The 24,200-nt window shown below is 40.3% G+C and overlaps 1 protein-coding gene across 19 annotated transcripts in view; it reads left to right on the top strand.

The window, feature by feature from the left end:
* ADAM22 (ADAM metallopeptidase domain 22) overlaps positions 1–21,975 on the top strand; it is a 243,043-nt gene extending 221,068 nt beyond the window's left edge. For 7 of the 19 annotated variants that reach the window (XM_067746506.1, XM_067746502.1, XM_067746508.1 and 4 more), the window contains 2 exons: positions 10,116–10,239; positions 14,997–21,975. In XM_067746506.1, the coding sequence (XP_067602607.1) occupies positions 10,116–10,239; positions 14,997–15,017 (145 nt within the window). In that variant the 3' untranslated portion in view covers positions 15,018–21,975. Of the gene's footprint in view, positions 1–2,031; positions 2,143–4,361; positions 4,449–5,769; positions 5,800–10,115; positions 10,240–14,103; positions 14,275–14,294; positions 14,968–14,996 lie in introns of those variants that run through there. The other 12 variants (XM_067746498.1, XM_067746497.1, XM_067746507.1 and 9 more) reach the window with 8 other exon arrangements.
* Positions 21,976–24,200: the final 2,225 nt, after the last annotated feature.

The following is a 24,200-nucleotide window of genomic DNA, read 5'->3' as shown; positions in this document are numbered from 1 at the left end:
CAACTGTGCCCAAACCAATACTCCTTGATAGTGGGGGTCTCACCCTCGCTGCAGGCTTTGTCCTCCAGTAACCTGCCATTGTGGTTTTTCAGTTCCGTTTGAAGGGAATTTTGATAACATTCCTTTCTTCTCATCACCCGGGGGTCCAGCCATTTAGAGGGGTCACCCTTCCTCTTCCCAGTATTCACACAACCTAGAAGCATCAGGGGAAGATTCCCACTGTACTAGAGCATGAGAACTGCTCACAGTGTGAAACCACCGCTCCAAGGGCTTCATGGCTGCCATCTAAGCATTCTCTCAGACTACTGGAATATGGTTCCCTTTTAAATTTTCCTTCTGAGGACATTTAAAAGGGCATTTACCTAAACTTGCTCTTTAACGGAATCATTGTCACTAAATGCAACACTATCCATTTTAAATGATAGCCACACCTTTTTTTTTTTTATAGTGGGGATAGGGTCAGCAGTTACATTTAAAGTCACTTATAATGAAGTAAACACCATACACTTTTTTTGTTTGTTTCTCCACTTAAGAAAGTTCAAGCAAGACCAAGCTTCCTGAAACCTTTATCTCCCATCATGGAATAAAACACATCCTTAGTTTCCTTGTGGACCTTGCCACCTGGTTTTAATTAACTGTACTCTTTGTACCCACATAAAAAAAATTTTTTTTTTTTTTACTGATTTCTCACTGCAGTGCTAGTGATGATTCCCTGCATCTCTATTGCTTCTTCATGCCTTAATACTTAAAAAAATCTGAATAGCAGATATTTGTTAACCACGTGTCAGAAACTCACGTTAGCTTTTCCATCATATACTCTACCTTTTTCAGTCCAGGACAATAACATTGCCCTGAAATTTGGAGCTTCCTGCTGATGGTATTGTCTTGTAAGTGGCTCGTCAAAGTTTACTAGAGGATACTTTACCTTAGAAACAATAGATAGGTTCCAGTGATACCACTGCATGGTCCAGACTGGCATCATAGAACTCCATCACAAATAACTAATCCGTTAGAGTTTATCTTATACATCCCCAAAGCGCTTGAATGCTTTAGGGCTCATTGTGGATAAACTCTTCTTGGAATGTTGTTTGATTTGTTTTGCATGAGGTCACCTGGTAAGAGCTTCTTAGCTTATCTCAGTTGCTCACAAGAGTCCAGGTAAAACTGCAGAATGTTCTTCAGAACTTCCTTTGTGTACTGTTTAGTGTTCTAACAGTATTTCCTATAACAAGGCTTTGAAAACTCTTAAGTGAACAACAACCAAATATCCAATATTGTATTAAAGCTATGAGTTTAGGACCCAAGGAACACTTGGTGTTTAGCAACATTTTCTAGCATAATCACTTATTTTTTTTAAAAAAAATTACGTATCATGTAACAAATATTATGATATATAGATACCCCTTGAGAAATCTTGCCTGTGAGATAATTATTACATTTAATAAGACATTATAATGAAGTCATCTTTATGAAGAAGAAGTGTTCAGGACGCTCTCAGATTTTTCAGACTTTCAGATTTGGTTACATGACTCATGTAACCTAAATGGAGCCAAGTCCGTGAAGGTGATCACTGTTCTCACATTCTCACATACCTTATTGTTCGGACACTATGTTTTATTTTGTTTTTCTTAAAAGAAATCCTAATACACAGCATATCAAGAATTATGTCAACAGGTTTTTAAAATACTTTCCGTATTTGTTAAATAATCCCATTTGCTTCTGATATAGCAGTATCACTTGTGTAATTATAAGAGGAGCAGAATGACCATGGACAAACATCTCTTTTAAAATTTTTTTTAGATAATGAGGTATTATCGGGTCCCTTATTTCAACATTATTTCAACATTCCCTTTAGTATCCCAAAGGATGATGAAACATCAGGACATGCCCCCCAAATGCATACTCTGCTATAAAATGTCCTTGTTTATTGTACTGTTTTTCCACTCAAAGTTTTGCATCTTCCTCACTGTTGTACATGATGTAAAGAAAGTTTTTGGCTTAGACTTTGTATTATATATTGTGTTTTTACAGGAGGGAGCCCCAAGCACCTGAGCCTGGGCACTCCCTCGCCCAGACAGTCCCATCCCAAGGCATAAACCCAGGGGGCTCTGACAGCCCCCAGACAGGGAGTCTGGATCACAGGTCAGTCTCCACCTGCCCCTTCATTTTGGGCTGCCACTTAATCCGCCTCCAAGTCCCTTCCTTGGCTGAGAACAGGGTCATTTGGTCTGTGACTGACCCCCAGCGTCTGCTCGGAGGTGGTCCTGGTCCAGCCAGCATCAGCTAATTTTCCTCTGCCTTTCCATCCTGGAGAACACAGAGAGCTCTCCTCTCCTGTCGAACGCATTTTTTTTTTTTTTTTTTTTTTGCATGTTGCGCTACAAGCCAAGTCAAGCCACGTAGGCAGATGTATCACAGTTTGATGAAATCCCATCACTCCAGTCAGCACTACCTAGAGATGTTAGGAGGCCTACTGTGAAGACACTTTCATGGGCACATCCCCAGAGGGAACTACAGTTGAGAGCTCTCTTCAGTGACCTCTAGTGAAGTGATCACAGCTTTCTGAGATGTTCCCGGACACAGAGAGAAAGGTCCACCATGTGCAAGTCAGGCCATGTGGCTGTAGGTTTCCTGGAACATCCATGGCTGTCCCTTAGAGCTTCTGAGATTGACAGTGAAAGGAACACATGTCTCCTCCTGGAAGTGGCCGACTGCCTGTGGGTGACTCAGTTTGCTGTGCGGCTGTGTTTCACCCGGTAACAGCTGCATGGGCTTTTTCTATGGTTTTCCCCAGGCCAGAGCATTCACTAGCCTTTATGTGTGGCTGCACTTGCTTTTTGACTTTTTTCTTTTTGTTCAGAGTCTCAGTGGAAATCTTTATGCAAGTTTTAATTGGCTATCTCTGTCAAAAGCACAAGTTGGCAATGATTGTGGCTAAAGGCAAAAAGAAGTGCGAGTTGTTCTCAAGTCAGGGGACACTGTCTTAGCAAAAATGGTCGTGTAAGCATGAAAAACAATCAAGCCCTTCCCTCAGGAGGGAACTCGTGATGTAATTTTGTGGCGTACATTGGTTATAGCTAACAAGTTGAGGAAAATCACTATGGAAAATAATCTAATTTTGTTTGTTTAACTGTGGAAATGTATCTTGATTTAAATGTATCTACTAACTAAAACTAAATATGGAGGAAAGAAGCAGACTTTAACCACAAAAAAAGCAGTGTTTTTTATCACTTTCCCTGGTTTGTTTCCAAATAACTTTAAAAGTTTTATGGAGCTCGAATCTTTATTGTCTATAGCATCTCCAGAAGTTACCTTTTAAATGAGAAAACTCAGTAAAACCTCCAAATTCTTCCATGAGTGAATTTGTTGAAACTGTATTTATTTGACAAGGGCATATTCTAAGAGAATGTGATTTTGCTTGGCTCCCAGGGTAAAAATCAAAAGAAACTGAAAAAAGCCAAAAAAACCCCAAAAACCCTTGCACTCATAATTTTACTGCCTTTAACATTTTTCTTTATGCAGTAATTCTGATGGAGACTTTGGCCAGATCCATCAGGGAAGTGTTAACTAAGGTGGTTGTTATCCTCTGGCAGTCACTCCTTAGTGATCAGACACTTGGAAGGCAACCTGTGAGGGCCATTTCCTACTGGAAACATGAGTGTGGAGTGCACAAAGGGGAGGAAGGGACATCGCAGCTGCACCTAAGTTACTAAACCCACCTTCAAGAACATGGAGGCCTCTTGGGACCACACTTACTGTGCGCTGGGGCTCCAGGATCAGAAGAGTGGGTCCCTTTCTGCTCCTTATAGAGCCAGCTGGGTCACCTTTCTCGTTGACTCCAGCTTGGGATCTGCTCTCAGGAGTGAGACAGAGGCCGTGTAAAATCTTTCCTTTCGTATTGGAAAGAGAACGTGGCCCCTTTTAATTGTTCTTGGGGTGTTATATTCCCAAACACCAGGTTGGAATTGCAGCCATCTGAATATTCTCAAAAAGGCCCATTATCATTTGAAAACCAAGAAGCCAAATGAGTGGTGGCGTGGAAAAAGCCACTTTGGAGGTGGGTGAATGGGACTGCTGACAGATCCCTGAGAGAGAGCTTCTGATCCACTTTGGGAAACCACTGGAAAGGCTTTCCCTGAAAGGTTGAATGCATTCTAGAATGCCTTGAGCCTTGTTGTAGCTGAGTTTATTGCCATGTCATTGTACAGACTGCCTCATAATCACCCAGCATCCATCCTGGTTTATTTGCCATAGTCATTAGTGTTTGGAGGGTGAAGAACATCCTTGCTAAGCTTGTGCTGTGTATTTTCAGATTTTCTATCTTGTTCTGCTTTCTTTGTTCCTTCCATTGCTTTCTGCAGGTATTTAAACCCATGGTTCAAAAGAGACTATAATGTAGCTAAGTGGGTAGAAGATGTGAATAAAAACACTGAAGGACCATACTTTAGGTATTTTATAAATTAATTTTATATCCTTTTCAAACTCTCCCAGCACATTCAAATACTGTAGTGTGACTGGCTCTCTATCTTGTATCTCCCAATACAAGTTCCCATAGGTGGAAAGGGTCCTTGTTAATTTGCTGCCTTTTGATCTCTGTTTTTGGCTTCGTGAGCAAGTCTAGTTCTTTTCTGAACGTTTCAAATGAAGCCATTTGAAAGGGTTGCCATTTAGTGCATGTCCCTATCCCCATCTTGAGCTTTTTAGTAGCTTTCTCTTCACGCTATGCTATGTAGTGTTCTATGGGCATGAAACATACTTTCCACTAATAAAGAAGCACTATTAACCTGAACAATTTAATTTCTAGAATCTAGCGGTTTCATAATGCATTTTTCCTACTTACTGCCTGAAGAGTGCATAGTGCATACAAAAACTCAAGGAAAAACGTGAAAAGAAACCATATGAAATGTGGTGGAATTTTACTTTGAGTAAAAACACTGATTTGATGGAACTTGAAAATTGTTGAGGTAACATTGACCACATGAGAGTGTGTGGAATGAGTTTAGGCTTTATTTGTTCAGTACAACCATTTGCTATCAGAGAAGGCTATGCTGGAAAAGGGTTTTACAGATTCTCAAAAAAGCATCTAAAGGAATTTTTTATTCCAGTAAGAATGTCGTTGTCTTACCCTTCAGATAGAACAGGAAACAGATCAGAAACACGATCTTGATTCACAAAAGAGCAGACAGAATACTCCTACATTTTAGAAACTAGCAAATTTACTCAGTTCACTGCAGCTCACGTAACATTAGAGGTCAGAGAGAATTTCCACGGCTCTTAATGGCATTTTTTTCACTCTTTATAATATCAAACTGACTTCCTAGATGTCAACATCGACTTTATATCTGACTACTTTGTGGACAACTAATGTAAAGAAGCAATATAGACTCAATTACTACCTCTTCTGAACATAACTTCAACAATAAGCTTTCAGATTACTTATTACCATGACTTGGGTCAGCATTTATCAGATATCAAAATATGTATGTGTTTTTAACTCTCAGCACCCATATAAGGTGGACTTTCTCTTCCAGTGTACCATTTAGTTTAGACATGTATAGTTTGAGAAAATGATTAGACCTACCTGCGTTTTAATTTGATCCATACATTTGCATATAACCCAAGGGAAGCATAACCCCTGCCTGCTCACAAAAATATCTCCTGCTTTTATACCCCATCTTTCCCTCCTGCCCTGTCCCTCTGCTAATACCACTTTCGCACTGAACCTCATATACATACACTCACATTCAAACATCCCACCCTCACCTGTAGCTCCCAAGATGGCCAGCGTCAGGAAGACAGGTAAGATGATTTTGAATGTTATTTGGAATCTTGGCTCACCTGCAGTCCTATTTCTCTTTTCCTCAGGCTTGTGGGCAGATTATAATTTGTATTAGCCGTGGAACCAAAACACAATGACTTTGGTCCCTTATGGGGTAGGGCTTATATACCTAAATGGACTTAGCATTTTGCAGCAGTAATTTGTGAAATGGTACTCCGGAAGAGTTGATTCACCTCCCTGGGTAAGCTGAGTAGTTTACGTGGCTCCCAGAGAAGAGTTCACATTTCTTAAAACCAGCCGCCAGGTCTGCCCAGAAGCTGCATGACTAAACGTAATTTGGATGGGGAAATGCTTCAGCTCCCCCAGGTGCACGTGCAAAGCTGCAAGGGCAATTGTAGAGGGTTCCTTTATCTCCTTTTGTACTATGAGATGTTGGTCCTACAGTGGACAGTCATAGGAGGAATTCCTTATTAAAAATCCATATTTATGTTTAAAGGCTAGATATAATTCAGAGGAGGGTTACAAGTTAACTGTCATTTGGGGGTTAATAAGGGTTATGCCTGTAAGACTTGGAAATCAACATAGAATTTTTGTGGAAGTGGTGAATAATTGAGGTATCCCAGGGCTTGCAACGCAATGATTCTAACGCAACAGAGTGAATTTCATCCGCTGTCTGTCCACACCAAGCCTCATGTAGGAGGCACAGAGCATCCACACCTTGGCTTATGCTCTGCCAGCCCTATGGTTAAGCTCAGGTCTGCTTCATCTGCCGCCAGGTCATTCAGGGCTACTTCTCCTGCCAAAACCACCAATGAGGGCAAAGGTCACTTTATTAGTCACCCACGGGGTGTGGGGTTTGTGGCATCCTTATCAAAATGCAATGTGGGGACTTTGCAGAAAACTGGTCCGAAATACTGCCCAGCATTAAAAAAAAAAAAAAAAAAAATTGTATCCATATCACTATGAAGAGCAAAGCAAATGCCAAAAGATTTTGAGCGATCGGAGTGCCTCACTTGGGCTCCCTTACCCAGTTCTCATAGGACAGCATTTGCTCAAATTGTGGTCAATATATATTCAGATCATCACAAAGGAGCAGGTGAGGTCAGAGTGAGAGCATTATCTTCTCATACCTAGATCCTGGGGGCAGTTCTGTTGGTGACAGTGCTTTACAAGCTCTTAGACGGTTTCCTTACTATTGGGTGTTATCCACTGGATTACTCACTTCATCAGCGGTTTGTGAGTTCTCTTCCATGATCTTGTGGATATGCAGTAACTCTGGAAAGAAACTAATGATAATAACTGTCTGAGTGCCTGCATTGTTCCTTTATTTCTCACAACATCATGAGATGTAGGCATTCTTATTCCCTTTCTATGAAGCAAAAGAGTAACTCGAGATAGCACAGCCAGTAAGTGTCAGAACCTGAATTACGAGCCTGGCTCTGACTCCAAAATCTCTTCTTTTTCCATCCGACTACTATAAAATTTGCACATGAGCACAGCCGAGTGAATAGGTGGTAGGCGTGTGTCCACGTGTGTGACTGGCCTGGTTTTTGCCTGTTCTGGGGGACAGAAGTGAGATTGGCCTTGCCTATCTACAGAAGGCAAACCCAGGAGGTCTGATGTAGCCCCAAGACACACCACAATCCATTGGCACAGGATGTACCTTCACTGTGTAATTCTAAATGGCATCCACTGTGGTTATTACGGTTTTTAAAAACGCAGTAATGATAACGGTTAGCATTTGTCCAAAATTTACTTTGTAAATGAATGAGCTGGGCTGGTGCCTGGTTTTCAGTGGAAGCCAGATTGGAACCACCAACCAAGTAGCCAAGGTCAGAAAAGAGCCTGGAGGTGGTTTTGAAGAAATGTCTTTCGTAGACATTTGTGAAATATGAAGTTTGTTGTTTTCCCTAAACTGATTTACCCTGCCTTGTTCTCTACTCTTATTTTGACGCCTGCTCTGGTGCTGCCCATTCCCCCCAAGATAATTCCCTTGATACTGTCACACACTACCCAACCTCACACCTGATGCCCCTTGCTCCTCCTAAACTGTGCTGCTTGTTTTCTCTTCCCATTAGGGTCCAGAGTGTCAGTTAAAGTAGTGTGTTAGTGTGAGAAGTAGTAAATGTGCAATTTCTGTGGGGTTCTGGAGGACACCACTATGTTTGTTTTTAAAAAACTCATTGGCTTTGGCCAGGGAAAGCTATTTGAGGGGAAGACTGGACTTCCAGCACCCTCACTGGAACGGCCCTGTATGTATACAAAGCTGGTCACTTGGACCCATGGCCGAGTGAATGGCTGGCATGACTTTGAAGCTATAAGCCAATAATACCTCATCCTATGGACACCCACACACACTGCAGAGAATGAAAAAGAGGACTCAGTTTGTATGATCCCCTAAAGTAAACAAGATTTAGCTGTTTGCGTACCTGACGCGTTTTTCTGAACATGGATATCTTATCAGTAGTGATTAGGCTAAAATCCAAACCCAGGTTAATATCCCTAGTTTTAGAAAGATATATTTAAATCTTTACATACAAAAGTATGTGCTCATTCTACACATACTGAATTTGTTTCCTAAAGATCATCGTCCTATTTGAAATGTCTTCCTAAAATGGAAAATAATCATGAATTTCTGAATTAGAAAAAGATGTGGTAGTACATTGCTTTAATAGTACTTTAAAAAAAATAGTACTTTAGAGGATTTGAAGTACTTACATTCTAAGTTCCAACCATCTCCTCCGCGATGGATAGCATTAATACAGCAGAGGTCAAACAGCTGCAATATTGGGACAGTTCACATTAAGGAGTGAACATTTCTGGACATTTTCCAGAAACAGAGGAAACATTAGGAATTACAGATTTAAAGTAAACTGAATCACTCTTGAGTCTTAAAATTGAGCCAAATCTCAGGGTTTGTAGGAAAAACTATTTTCAAATCTTAGCTTGAATTTAGTGTCCATAAAATAGAAACTGATTTGAAAACTACAGCAGAACCAGAGCAAAGAATGATATATGGATAGGAACGGAAATTTAAAATCAGGGAGAAAAGGACATCTTCATTTGGTGCAGGCAGTACAGTAACTAGATCTCCCCCCTACAGAAGGCTACCACACCACAAGCAGTCGCAGGCTGAGTCAGTCACTTACAGCAGATGCAACGCACCCCACTGAAATAAGTACCTGTGCTTCAGCATGGCGGTGCCACCAGTTCAGTGATGTGGTCATTACCGCCTTGCACCAGGAATTGAGGGGTCATGGATGTGTAGTGGTGACATTTGTGAATGGGTAGCTACTGCCGAATTATCATGTTTATTTTTCATTGACACAGTGTGAATCGAGGCTTTTCACTCTCAGCTGTTTTTTTTTCACTTTAAAGACAAAATAGCAGATATGGTCTCTTCCAGTGCGCTCTGCTTAGTCACAAATATTACCACTGTGCATGCAGAATCAAACAAGAACAGCATAATGTACCAAGAGCTTATGCAGATCTTTCATATGGAATATCTCCACGATGAGAACACATTATCCAAATAGGAAGAATTTTTGTTGTTGTGTTTGGTTTTAGTTTTAGTAAAATTCCAGTCATTAAAGTGTTGCCACCTTATTGACATGACAAGTATACCCTACATGAGTTACCAAGGTCTATGTCTATGGCTTAGAATCCTCCCCTATACAGAAATGATGATTGTAGGGACTAATCAGACCATTTTTGTATGTTCTCATCAGACTCTTTGTTTGGCTGGAACTCTGCACTCCTTACCGCTTGCATGTTTACTAATGTGTTATTAAAACCCTCGTATTTGCCTTTGTTCTTTCACGACTAACACACTGGCCTCTGAATGCATGAGTTTTGTGTAAACTGGTGTGTGACTTAGTAACTAATAAATGTATCAGTTGTACTTTCAGATCTTAAAACTATAATTGGAATTACTGCACTAAAAACATTTTTTACATTAAGTGATAAAAATAAGGTAGACTATTAATATATCGTACACTTAATTTACCACTATGAGCTCTTAGAGTATTTTTTGATCCCTTCTTCATTTTAGCTTTTTAAAAATCTATTCTATAAAAAACCTCATTAGTGGCTTTCTAGCTGAAAAGTATTCTGTGTACTAATATTTAAACAATCCATTGCAGTTTTGAAGTTAGGAAGATAAAATTCTAGCATTCTAGTGTTGTGAATGACAGAGTATGTCCCAGTAGTTAAACCTTTGCAGTAGTGGCCTATGAAAGTAGAAATCAGAGGGTTCTTTCTGAACCCATTTTTCAGATATTTGAAAAGATATTAGGCAATCACATAATATGTATTTCATGTGTTCTCAACGTCTCAGGACTTTATCTCCTGCCAAGTCTCCTTCTTCGTCAACTGGGTCTATTGCCTCCAGCAGGAAATACCCTTATCCAATGCCTCCCCTTCCCGATGAGGAGAAGAAAGTGAACCGACAAAGTGCCAGGGTATGTGGGAACTTCTTCCATATGCTAACATCCTCAGTCATGATCGTTTATCTGTGAGTTGATGTTTTAAAAGAGAGCCATTTTTCCTTTTTTTGTTCATAAGAACATGAGAAAAATTGAGTTTGGAAAATAGTAGATTCTTGGGGCTTTTGGGCCCAGATTTGTATTGGCAAATTTGTTTAATTATTGATGAATTCTAGAGATATTTGGCTTATATTAATTATTCACTGCTATATATTTACATCTTTTATTATTCATTGCAGCTACTATATTACAACCTGGAAGAGACAAAACAGAGAGTGTATTTTGCTTTATCAGTTTTTACATATACCTTGAAATGCCAGAGATTAAGTAAACCAGCCTCATTTCCATGCCCAGTTTGCTAACTCAGGCCTTTTGTTGGCTAATAACACCCAGTAGGATTTAAAAAATAGGAACCCATGACAGAAAGTCAGATCAGTGTCTTGGGGATGGGGGTGGAATTTGGATAACTGTACAAGGAGAGGAACCTTGAAAATCTGTAATATTAAGAGTATGGCGGGGGCTTCCCTGGTGGCGCAGTGGTTGAGAGTCCGCCTGCCGATGCAGGGGACACGGGTTCGTGCCCCGGTCCGGATAGGCCCGTGAGCCATGGCCGCTGGGCCTGCGCGTCCGGAGCCTGTGCTCCGCAACGGGAGAGGCCACATCAGTGAGAGGCCCGCCTACCGCAAAAAAAAACACAAAAAAACAAAACAAAAAAAAAGAGTATGGCCAAGGGTATGGTGAAATTTAGCAACCTTTTATTAAAAAAAAACATTAAAAACATATTTGGAATTTACTATTTTTATAAAAATGATTCATCAGAAGTTTCATGTAAATACTAAGTCCTCCTTTACATTTAAATTATGATTTTATTTAGTCTCACATAATTCCCAGAACACATCCATTATGTGAAATTTGAGATACAGTCGAGTTTAGAGAGGCAGACCAACCCTCAGAAACTTACGTGAAAGATATAACTAAAGAATAATTACCTTTATTGGTGTCCAGGCTCTGTTGTGGTCAGTTACACTATAATTTTGATCTTCTCAGAAACAATGTTGCAAAAAAATAAAGCTTTAAAAGCCTGGACAGATTTATCTGCTAGTGGGTCCTTGGTTCCTAGACCTTTTGGTTTTGAAAGATATTTCAGAGCCTCTTGGACCCTGAACTTACATTATGGGGTCCAAGGTAAACATGGATCATTCAAATTTTAACTTGATCAATTCAGAGTCAGTAAGAAAACATGTGCTGGTTAGATCACTATAATCAAAAAGATTTTAAAAACAATCGGTGGTATTTTATTAACCATACAAAAAATTACCTTCATATATTAATATGGGCAATGGTAAAAGATGGAAAGGAAGACGATAACTCAGATTCCCAGCACTCAGCTTTTGGCCTTAAAAAAAAAAAAGACTTGTGAGTAGGCATCCACTTGTTTGTGATATAAGTATGTGGTAATGAAACCTTAGGCTGATGTCATTCCTTCCCTCCCCAGGGAATTGCTAAAGTAGAACACCTCACATTTTCTCCCTGATAAATTGTCTACATTGCTGTTTTGTTCTATCTAACTGGGGACATTCTTTTAACTGTTGTCATGCCAGGGTGCAGGTTTTTGGAGATGTTCCCACATGAGAGCCCATGAAAATGACATCCTCCAGAAGAAATGGCTGGCCCTTGACCTTTTCTCTAGGCTGAGTGGGGCAGCTGTGAAGACTGTAGCCTTGGGGACAGTTGTGTGAAAGGTCTGCTTGGTTCTTGGTTCCCATGAGCAAGTAGCAGAATCCTATAGAATAGGCAGCCCCTGTCTCTGGGCTGTCTTTGTGGTCTGTGGACAATCTAACGAGCAGATCTTTCTATCAGCAAGCCTTCTGTTACAGCTATCCAGACACGGCCAAGGTTATGCCTATTCTTAAAAGCGATGGCTTGGCAATTCTTTGCTCCTTTTTCCTCACTGGGATAATCGTCACCTTCAGATTTCCCCAGTGTCATTCCTTTGTTCCTCTCTTCTTTCTTCGAGCTGTCATTTATTATTTAATCTTCGTAACCATTTGTGAAGAAACTGGGCTCACTGAAGGTGAAGTCTGGACTCTTAACTACTCTGTATCATCATCTGAGCGTCAATCCAGATCTTCTTTCCCTCAGACGCCCTGCACACCTCCTGCTTAACCATTCATTTTCACTTGTCTCCACCAACAGGTGTCATCCACACACAAAGATCCTCACAGTTGAGAGATTTGGTGTCTTTTTTTAATGAAAAGGACATATAAAGTGGACCTAAAGTAGGTAACAGAATATTTCCATGAAGAGTCAAGAGAACATATTAAGAGAATCTGTAGAGAAACATCCACTTAGTCACTTAGCTATTTCTCCTTTTTTTTTTCCTTAGAAACTCATTGGGTATCATACTATGACTGGCCCCAGATTTCCAGTAAAAATGGGATTTGGTTGGAAATTGGATGCAACCTATGTTACACTAATCTTAGTCTTTCTTTGTTCATGTTCATAATAATTATACCCACATGATATTGCCTGGAAACATATTTTATCAGCTTGATCTTTTTTCTTTTTTTTTAATTGGCGTTCCTTCTCTGGTGAACTGAATTGCACTTATATTTGATCATGCCAAACTTGTATTCAGTCCATTAAGGCAATTACTGAGTATTTTAGAAATTAGATATCAGTGGGGCTGGTAAAAAGAAATGGTGGCAGAGGCCAGGAGAGGGAAGAGGTGAGGGAATTACGAAATTGACATCCTGCCCTGGATACATCATTCTACTCTGATATGTCCACTCCTGAGAGAGATAGCAGATAGTGATGGATTTGGAGAGTGTATAGCCTGACCACAGGCCCAGAGCAATGATTTTTAATTGGGTGGTGGTGGTATTAATGGACTCACACTTTCCTAAGGTCAGTAGTTCTCAGCATTGACTGTACTGAATTGTCTGAAGGACTTTTAAAATATACTGATGCCTGAGTCCCAACCAGAGAGATTCTGATTTAGTTGGTCTGGTGTGCTGTCTAGGCAGTGGGATTTTTAAAACATCCCCAGATCATTGAAATGTACAGCTGGGTTGAGAACCACTGTTCTAGATGGCTGTATCAGAATCCTGGGGAAAATAAAGGTATGTGTAGTTTTAAAAAAATAATATTTTAAATTATTTCATTTGAGACACAATATTTAATTTATTCAAAATTTCAAGTAATATTGGGTGGGCCAAAAAGTTCGTTTGGTTTTTTCCATAAGATGGCTCTAGTAGCACTTAGTTGTCTTTAACTGCACTCGAAACAGTTTTGTTGGATTGGATTGTGACAGCTGTCATGTCAGCGTGCATTTAAAAAAAAAACTTATCAAAATTGGTGAATTTTTGTGTAGCCATTTTAATTTTTAAGATGGAAGAGAAAAGCAACATTTCAGCATGTTATGCTTTATTATTTCAAGAAAGGTAAAAATGCAACTGAAAAGCAAAAAAAAGATTTGTGCAGTGTATGGAGAAGGTGCTGTGACTGATCGAACGTGTCAAAAGTGGTTTGTGAAGTTTTGTGCTGGAGATTTCTCACTGGATGATGCTCCACAGTCGGGTAGACCAGTTGAAGTTGATAGCGATCAAATCGAGATATTAATTGAGAACGATCAATGTTATACCACGTGGGAGATAGCCAGCATACTCACAATATCCAAATCAAGCATTGAAAATCATTTGCATCAGCTTGGTTATTTGAATTGCTTTGACGTTTGGGTTCCCCATAAGCAAAAAAAAAACCTTCTTGACCATATTTACACATGCGATTCTCTACTGAAACGTAATGAAAATGTTCCCTTTTTAAAACGAATTGTGACAGGCGATGAAAAGTGTATACTGTACAATAACGTGGAACAGAAGAAAGTGTGGGGCAAGCGAAATGAACCACCACCAACCACACCAAAGGCGGGTCTTCATCCAAAGAATGTGATGTTGCATATATGGTGGGATTGGAAGGGAGTCCTCTATTATGAGCTCCTTCCAGAAAAACTAAATGATTAATTCCCACAGGTACTGCATACAGTTAAACCAACTGAAAGCAGCACTCAACAAAAAGCATCCGGAATTAGTCAACAGAAAACGCATAATCTTCCATCAGGATAACGCAAGACCGCATGCTTCTTTGATGACCAGGCAAAAACTATTACAGCTTGGCTGGGAAGTTCTGATTCATCTGCCGTATTCACCAGACATTGCACCTTCGGATTTCCATTTATTTCGGTCTTGACAAAATTCTCTTAATGTAAAAAAATTCAGTTCCCTGGAAGACTGTAAAAGGCACCTGGAACAGTTCTTTGCTCAAAAAGATAAAAAGTTTTGGGAAGATGGAATTATGAAGTTGCCTGAAAAATGGCAGAAGGTAGTGGAACAAAAGGGTGAATATATTGTTCAATAAAGTTTTTGGTGAAAATGAAAAACGTGTCTTTTATTTTTACTTGAAAACCGAAGGAACTTTTTGGCCAGCCCAATATTAAATGAGGATGTGAGGGTTTTGTGTATTGAAAGGTGGCCGCTGTTAAAAACGTGGAGACTCAGGTTTAGAGGAAAAAGAGAACTAAAAATTAGAGTGTTTATTTTATCCATTATGAGACTTCGCATCCACAATCACATAAGTATAGATGAAATTACCGAATCTTTTTCATCTTTGTAGCTCAGAAATATGTCTGTTTCCTGCTTTCGCAGTGTGAAATTTTGCTTTTCTCTGTTGTGCAGCTATGGGAGACATCCATTTAAGATCAGCTGTTTACATGTGATACATCGAAACTGTTTACTTCAACTTTTATAGAAACTCAGCCTCACTGAATCACTGCAAATCTATCTGCTCTTCAAACAACTCGAAAACATCTCTGAATGCCACAGAGGAGAGGAAGCCGAGACTCACATCTGGATACCATTTTCTTTTTGTCATTGGCTTCAGATTTAATTGAACCATGAAAAGAACTACTAAAATGTTACACTATAACATGGAACAACTAAGGTACTGGTATGTTAATGGATAATCCGCATGACAGATACATGTAGAAATATCACTGAAATTAACTCACATGACCCAAATGTAGCAAGTTTCCTAAGGGACAATAATGGATTCAGAACTCGACATTCTGAAGCACATCCTCATTGTAGACAATAATGCTATGTGCATGAGGCTTCTGTTTATTGTTTTCCACATTTAAGGAAACAACATCCCATAATAGAAACTAGCATGCTGGGCTAAGGCATATAGGATTTCTTCTGCAGGACTTTAAAGCTTGAGAGGCCAATATCCCATATGCTAACTGTAAACATGTATTTTTCTTTTTTTTTTTTTTTTTTACTTTTCATATTTATATCAGCATACAAGGACAATTGTACATATGTAAACATTTTTAAAATTTAAAAAAAAAGCAGCTGTTACACACAAGTGTATTTTGCCAGATGCCTAAAAACAATCAGTCACAATCACGTCATCATCGTCCATCGAATGGTCTTTCAAGATTATGACCAGATGATGTTGTAAATATAGTGGTCAGGGCTGTATGTGTGTCTCCCTATAACTGGTATTTGTCCAAACCATGTGCTATCCCTTTAAAGTGTGCACAGTCTAGAGGCAGTTTTATTGAGTAATTAATTGAACAAGAGAACGAAATGTCCGACAGAACTTAGGGCCTCCACAGCTTGCTTACTGCCTCAAGGCGCTCTGCTAGCAGCTGGCTGCTCCCTGGGAATCCTCCAGCCTGTCCATCTTCCTTCTGGGGGCTACAGCGCCTGCCTCAGTGGCTATTCTTTTTCGGTGCCAGAGCACATCTGCTAGTCTCACCTGGGGGGTCCTGTGAGCCCCACAGCAGTGTGTCCTGCTGAGTTAAACAAATGCACCAAAGACACAGGAGGCCACAGCTGCTGATGCATTGGTAGCTTCCAACTTGCCAGTACTCTAACCTTTTGTGGCCTAAACTTTTGTGCTTTAACAAAGCTTTTTAGCCACCCGTCTCTGTGACATGAATGACGTGTTTTAATGAAAACAACTTTCACACTGTTTATTGAGGGTATTTATCATCGGTGGGACGTGAGTCCCAGCAGGTCATTCTGCACTGATTTGTAAGTAAGATATGGAAGGTTCTACCAGCTGGGCTGGGAAGCCTCAACAGGTCGCAGAGGGTTCAAAGAAACCTAAAACCCCAAGGGTGCAGCAACTGTGAAGTTATCCAAACAGCCGGCAAGGGGTAGAATCTGATGTTCTGAACTCTCTACGTTTTTAATCCATAGAAAAGTGAGAAATCTATGTTAAATCCCCTTCTTTAAAACCAAAGTTCGATAGCTGTCATCATGCAGCTCTGCCATTCTCAAAGAAAACTTCTCTTGGGAGGCGACCCTAAGTGAGCTCCGAAATTAATGGGATCAATCAGATGCTCTGATGTAAAGAGTACTTCTGAATTTTCTAATTTTCTCTCCTTTTTCTTGAGAGGAATGGAATCTGCAGACAAGGTTTCAGAAATATCCTCTAAATTTGATCTCTGCCAGTAGTGTCCGAGAACAAAACCCATTTCATCTCCGTGTGTAATCATCTTGGAGGCCCAAACTAAAGGGCCCATTAGAAGGCAGTGTTTTCTCCTCTATGTGTCTATGTCTTCCGTAACAGACCTCTCTTCTGAAAGTCTTTGAAAACATTTGAAAAGCAGTTTAATGATCCAAAATGATAAAGTATAAACAGCAGTTTTCATGACAGGAAGGGATGTGATTGTCGAGACTATGATAAAATGATCCATCAGTCTCAAGTTGGGTGATGTTGCCATGTAGCCCAAACCAAGGACAGGAGGGCAGACAGATTTAAAGATGTAGCAAATAAAGTGGCTTTTGACCAAGATCACTTTAATGTGCACTGAATGTTTTCTGATATTGAGTGTAAAAAAGGCTAATGTTAGAAGGTTTATTTTGACTATAAAAGAGTTCTAGATTTGAATGTAAGATACCTTATGTAAATATGCTTCCTAGTTATGGTTACACATCCCTCATTTGAAAGAATCCACAAATGATTAGCTATGTAGTCAATGGATCCCTTCACCCTTCTGTCTTTCCTCACCTTCTGAATTATTTTTACATGAAGATTATTATTTCAAGTGAAAAAATCATTATTTGTGCCTTTTGGGAGACATGGTTGCTCTAGAGGTATACAGTTTATAGTCATCCTCCTCGATAATAAACTTCACATAGAACTGAATGAAAAGTGCTTTATTTGCAGAGAGACTATGATTTGTGGGCTCTCCCGTTGTGGAGCACAGGCTCCGGATGCGCAGGCTCAGCGGCCATGGCTCACGGGCCCAGCCGCTCCGCGGCATGTGGGATCTTCCCAGACCGGGGCACGAACCCGTGTCCCCTGCATCGGCAGGCGGACTCTCAACCACTGCGCCACCAGGGAAGCCCCGAGAGACTATGATTTTATAGTACCTTTGATGTTCTATTCTAGGTATCTACTCTATCTAGGAATGTGTAAACATTCTTACAGCCATTTGCCGCATTCTTTGACAAGTTTATAATTTCAGTGGCTAGTTGTGAGAAGTACCTATATGTGAACTCATGGTTGGTGTTCTAGATGTATTTCTAAATATCTATGACTTTTCATCCACTGAAGCAGGGAGAATGGACCCATGGCACTAAACGCAAGCACAGCATTATTATTATTATTAATTTTTTTTGAGTATCTATTTTGGAGAGCAACTTTGAGGCCACATAACAGTTTGTATCATGAAACTAATATTTATAGCCCCCAGTCAACTATAGGACTGTTATACTAAGCAGAGAAGAGCAGCTTTTTGGCCTTTGTGTTCCATTGTATGCCTTTTTCCTCTCTTTCTGAAGTTTTGTGCGTAGATTAGACTTCAGATTGACAACTCTGCAGCCTGAGATGTTCCATTTATCCATATTTGTTACAGTATAGTAAACCCTGATTTAAAGCAACACATATCTCGCCCCTAAGAGTGTCAGCAAAGGAGGTGTGGGAAACATGGAGCTATAAAGGAGCTGACTGGTCAGATTAACTGGTCTCTGTGTCCAGCCCCTCATTCTTTAGACAGGAAGGGGCACCCTCCTCTGGGGTCTCCCAGCTAGAAAGTGGCCCCCAGGCCACATGCAATCGGTGGAAAGGAATAAACTCCTCAAACAGTGCAGCATCAGGAGGCCTTTCAATTTGTGGTTGCTGTATTTTTTTAAAGATACCCAGTGCTTTTCCTTAAAATAAAATGTTGACTAATAAAGTAAATGCCAAAGCTATTTTCCAGGTTGATATATAGGTGCTTTATTAAATGATACTACAGTTTCACTCCCCTGCCCACCTCCACCACCCCCCTTGCTTTAAAAAGGCTTTTAAAATTGTGTTACTGCGTAAAGTCAATCCAGCATAGATTTCTGAACATGAGATTGATAGGGTTTCTAAAAGAAGTTGCTGAAAAGATAAAATCAGGTATTCTGTGCACTTCCACAGAAGGACTATTTATGTTTGAATTCCCAAACAGTCTTAACATTTCTCTATTTTTTCTGTTGATCCCCTTGCAGATTTGCATAATTTAATCCCCTCTGTTGTCTCAGATCTTTTTGTGTCTGCTTTACCTTTTACCTTCTTAGGTTTTCTTTAATTTTTATAGTTACCTATGGGCTAGAGGAAATATGGTATTTCTGTTCACTTTCAGTGTTTCAAAATTGTTCATTTGTTAATCTCATCCATTCTTCATTTCCTGCTGTCATGTAGTTCTATTTTAACATATATATTTAGTGCTTTAAATATTTCCTTGTGTTATTCGACATGATAATAAATCCTTACGTAAAGAGAAGACTATTTTATTTTACTTTATTTTACTTAAAAAGGGAATATACTGGAACTTACCGAGTAGCTTGCCGAGTGTATGGGAAGGGGAGCTGAATAAAGGCAGTGAGGGAAGGAAAGGGAAGCAGGCCTGCTGCCCCCGCAGCCTGATAGAACACCGCCCCCTGCTACCAGGACGCCCCCTATGGGCAGCATTTTTTTTTTTTTGGCCAAGCCGCATGTGGGATCTTAAATTCCCCCACGAGAGATCAAACCTGTTCCCCCTGCAGTGGAAGCGCAGCGTCTTCATCACTGGACCGCCAGGGAAGTCCCTGGGCAGCATATTTTAAGTACAATCGTACCAGTTGGTAAGTTGACATGAATTTTACATGAAACGTTCTGACTCCCATTTGTAGCATAATGTCTACTTTTTTAGGCTCCTAATTATTTTTTTCTATCCCGTCTATGTTTCCTCTAAAACTGACACTCAAATACTTCTTTTCTTAAATTGAGTCAAGATGAATTTCTCATTCTATTAGCTTAAAATATATACGAAGCAAACATAGGGCTTAATTGGAGGCTCAAACTTTGAATTTTTCTCCTCTGAGATATTTTCTGAAGGGCTAAGACTTCTGATTTCGGAGGCAGCAACTTTCCTCCCGCCTGGGAGAGCTAAGAACTTTCCTAAACAGCTTCCCCTGTTTATTGGACCCTGAGGAGCCCAGCCTGCTCTTGTGAAAATCAGCTAAGAGGGAGCAGCCTATCTGGCTCTGGGTGTGTGCTGGGGTCTGGGCGTGGGGGTCGGAGCAGCCACACCTGCTGGGAACCTTCGGGGCATGCTCCTAGCATCTGCTCTGTGGGCAGGTGCTTTTAATTCCAAGAGGAATTTTCCACCCCACCTGCAGATGCAGAGCAAACAAAGATGGAGCCGGATCTTAGAAATCGGGCGTATTTCTTCTTTGTCAGAGTCCCCCAAATGGGGCATCTTATGGTTCAGTTTGTAGGTAGAAAAACAAAACATTCGGAAACAACAAAAACCTGCCTAGTGTTTTTGTCCTTTACATCCATAGCCTGACAAACAGTAAGCATTCTCACTGTGGGGTTGAGAGATGCTTCCAGACCCTTCCTACTTCCAGAGTCGCTCTCCAGTAGCTGTCAGACCTTTTCTCCTGACTAGGAACTTGCACTGTCATGGAGGTAAGTCACTTATTCGCCCGAACTGGCACTCGGGGAACCATTGGGGCATGGAATTAGGGGAGAGAGGCACTTTTAGCCTTCTGTTGGCATCTGGGCATGGATTATGCAACTTGGGAAGTCACTGAGAGATTGGTTGTCAGGGTGTGTTTCAGGCTGGAGGGGAGATAAGAAACAGCAAGGCTTGGGAGGTCATGGGGCATTTAGCCCTGGATAGGAGCAGAATGGAGAGGCGCAGGGAGAGCTCAGAAGCCAAGACAGTGGAAGAGCACAGGTCGGCCACTGGTGGTATGATAGGGAGAGGTGCTGCGTGCCTAGGGCAGACCTGTGTGCTTTGCAGTTTTACTGAGTGTTGGCTGTGTAAAGCCTCATTGTCTAGTCATAATGGGCCAATGCCTGGTGTGGCTGTCCCTGTTGCATCGTTCATAGAACCTGTATCGTACCTGGAGGTGCTTCAAGGCTGACAGAGGTTTGGCTTAAGGACATCATCATTTCATGCTTTTAGGTGTCCCTGAAATCAAAACCAGGGAAAAAGTGTTTTTTTTTTTTTCTTTTCTGTTTTTCGTTTTTTACAAAAAGGCATACAATGAGTCTAGCAATGTTGAGATAATATGCTTAACAAATTCATCAATACTGTTTTCGAAGAGTTATGAGTTTTTGAAGAAACGCGCATTTTCCTCTCGTTAAAAAATACATATGCATACAATACTGTACTATACTATGATACGTTTACTTTAGGGCTTAGTCTCTCGTTTTATGAAGTTTCAGATGTGGATTTGTGTTTTGATGGTCAAGCTCTTAAAAAATGCAAAGAGCCCCCAAATCTTTAAACACAGTGGTGCTAAGTTACACTAGATAACACAATACAGAAAGTGCTGATAGGAATTAATACATTTATTCAGTAATAATACAAGAGTTCTTGCTAAATTATACGTGTGTATCACTGCCTGATGAGAATCCCCACTTTTCTAATCCAGTACAAAATCAAACTGTGATTCTACAGCCAGTCTTTTTAATGGGTAAAAATGACCCAACATCTTTGTTTTGTATGGAAAACTTTTTTTTTTTACACTAACTTCAGAGATGCTTAGCAAAGGTTTATTCAGAATAATAAGCACGTGCTCCTTTTTTAACTTGCTGGAAGAGGCTTGCCTCTCCAATTTAGCATCACAAAAAGACAACTTCTTTTAAAAACTGAGCGTTTTTACCTGAACATAGCAGTTCGTATGTTAGCCAGTGTAGGTCTGCACTGGTGTTTTCCACATCTATCATCTTCAAGGGGTGATGTCCCATCTACAGCTAGTGGAAGACACTGCGTGGGGAAGCGTTAATGGCGGCACCGTTTCACTTTCGGTAACCAGGTAACCAGGTGTATATAGTTTGGCTTCATTTTAACATTATATTCTCTTGGCTACTCTGCACTTCGGGTTCTTAAGCTACTTTAAACATTATTACTGGGTTTTGGCAAACAGCAACTGAAATATATGGCGACTGCCTTCCAGATCAAGTGCGATTTGTTTCGTGGCTGTTCAAGTTATAAAGTTGTTATATGTAGGTAAACAAAATCTTGCTGTTTTTAAAGGTCACTGTAACTTAAGGTTCAGATTTCTGGCACAATTTTATTAGTATTCACTTCTGAAGCTAATAAGGTACCACGCTTTTCTATGTTACTCTCATTGTAACATCAATAAAGTGACTTTCAATAAAAGATTTATGTTATTTTGATGCGTGACTCTCTTTAATCCTGCTTTTCTCCCAGTCACTCTTTCTCTTTCAGAAGCTCTGTGGGCATGCTGCTGGGGGCTCTTTCTTTTCTGTTCCACGCGGTTCTAGAATGGACCATTGGCATGGGGAGAAATACCATGATCTTTAGTGAAGCCTGAATGTTTACTTTCTTGGACAATTGCCCCAGCTGGGTGGCATATGGAGTCTTCTCTATCCACCTGCCTTATTTCATGAACACTTTCTCCCTCACCCTAATAAGGATCAATTTACTATAGTCTGTCCTAGAGCCCAGGCAGTGGTGCTCATTTAATGAGTTCACTTGTGTCAGACTGTAAAGCATTGCACCTTGGATGGGCTAAGTTTGGGTCCATGAATTCACTGCCTAAAGAATTTTTCCACCCGGCCTTTTCATCACCTCCCCAGCAGCCCTTTCATCTACCAGTCTTTACCCTGGCACTTGGAATTTCCTTGCCTTCAGCTCCTAGTCTGCTGAGGAAAAAAGCAGTTATAAGTAAAGTACTGTTTTAATGTGAGAAAACCAGAAGTCATTGACTAAGGGTTTGTACATTTATTATGAGATTAAAAAAATGGTGATTACATATAGCTCCATTTCTTCAATTTATAGTATTTTAGGCATATAATAATCCACTAAGATAAACACTGAAACAGTAACACACTCAGTGAAGCAAAAGCAAAGTCTAGATCAGAGATAGCATTAGTTCTCGCTCACATGCCATTTCGTGGACTGACGGTACCGCCTGGAACATCACGCTGAAGTGGAGTCTAGACTTTTTGGCTCAACAGGAGTGAGAGCTCTGATTAATATGACTGCTGTGGGGCAAATCTATGCCAACTGTCCCCGGGGAAGCACAGGCCTCTTGCGGCCACATTCCTATGGAAGTGCTCAGAAAGGGCTGTAAGTACTTTATCATCACAAATCTCTTGACACACCATGATAAAGCACTCATCCCCAAAATTAAATTAAATCTTGAGTTGGGGTGATTTGAGGAACTTAATTCTCCAAATGACTGAAGTATTCAAGTTTGAGCTCACAGCTTTATTATGCTCCAACTACATGCTCTAAGAAAAGTAGACCAAAAAACAGTTTTGAAGAAGGCGGTGAGGCTGCACTGGATGTATATAATGAGTAAAACAGAACCCACCATAAAACAGAAATAAGGCAACACGAGATTCACTTGTAATGAGGATTTTGGCTGTGTTAAAGAAAGAGGATGGATACGTCACATTTGTCAAGGGGAAGGAAACTTTCTAACTGCAGGACATACTGAAGACCAGGCTGTACGCTTTCAGAAAGAAACAGGGAAAGTAGAAGTGGAGGAGATAAGGATATCAATAATTAAAGCTGAATTATTTCCAGAAACACAGTTTTGTAACACTTTAGCACTTACTCAAAAGCAAATTCAGAACCATGACTGATGCAACACACCTTGGGACCTACCAAAGCAGTCAGATGGTGCAAGAATGGTGCATAACCTTTGGTCAGCAAGGGCCTTCTTCCTTACCACCTTGGTCACCCAGGAAATGACCATTTCCTTAAACTACGATTTCCTCAGAGGAGCCTGATGAATTTGAAGCCTCTAGGTGCTGGGACTCTTAAGGTGAGTTCCTTGCCTCCTGGTCCTCTGAGCCCCCATTAGTTCTCTTCTGTACAGCTCAGGCTCAAGCCAGGCTTTGTGACCTCACAGACAATATATCTGGAATGAAACCTAGGCTCACCATGAAATTAATAGAAAGCAGGTTGACTCACATTCTGAGATGTAGCCTGAGTGTGACTACATGACAGAAATACATAAGTTAGGGTTTAATAAATGTTTGTTAATGTATATATCTGTGTGTGTGTGTGTGTATATATATATATATACATACATACGGGGAGAGAGAGAGCGTGCATGCAATATTTGAAAAAAGTTAGTGGAATGAGGCTAAAGATGCTTAGAAAATGTTTTATTTTTCTTTCGTTGACAACTAACTGATCATCTGAACAGTTACTCTCACATTGTGCCCTAAAATAAGAGATATTTTGCTGGCAGGGAGACTAATTTCATTGTTTTATCTGTTAAGCTCTTTTGCTAAAAAGAGCAAACCAGGCCAGCTTTAAATTTAAGAAACAGAAACATTACTGGTGCTTATCATGCCAGCACTTTTTCATATTCAGACTACCCCAGGAGGCATATATTACCTCCTTTCCAAGATGGGGAAGTTGA

The sequence above is a fragment of the Pseudorca crassidens genome, chromosome 8, assembly GCF_039906515.1.
Source record: "Pseudorca crassidens isolate mPseCra1 chromosome 8, mPseCra1.hap1, whole genome shotgun sequence".
Classification (NCBI taxonomy): Eukaryota; Metazoa; Chordata; class Mammalia; order Artiodactyla; family Delphinidae; genus Pseudorca; species Pseudorca crassidens.
This window is presented reverse-complemented; position numbering and strand designations above follow the sequence as displayed.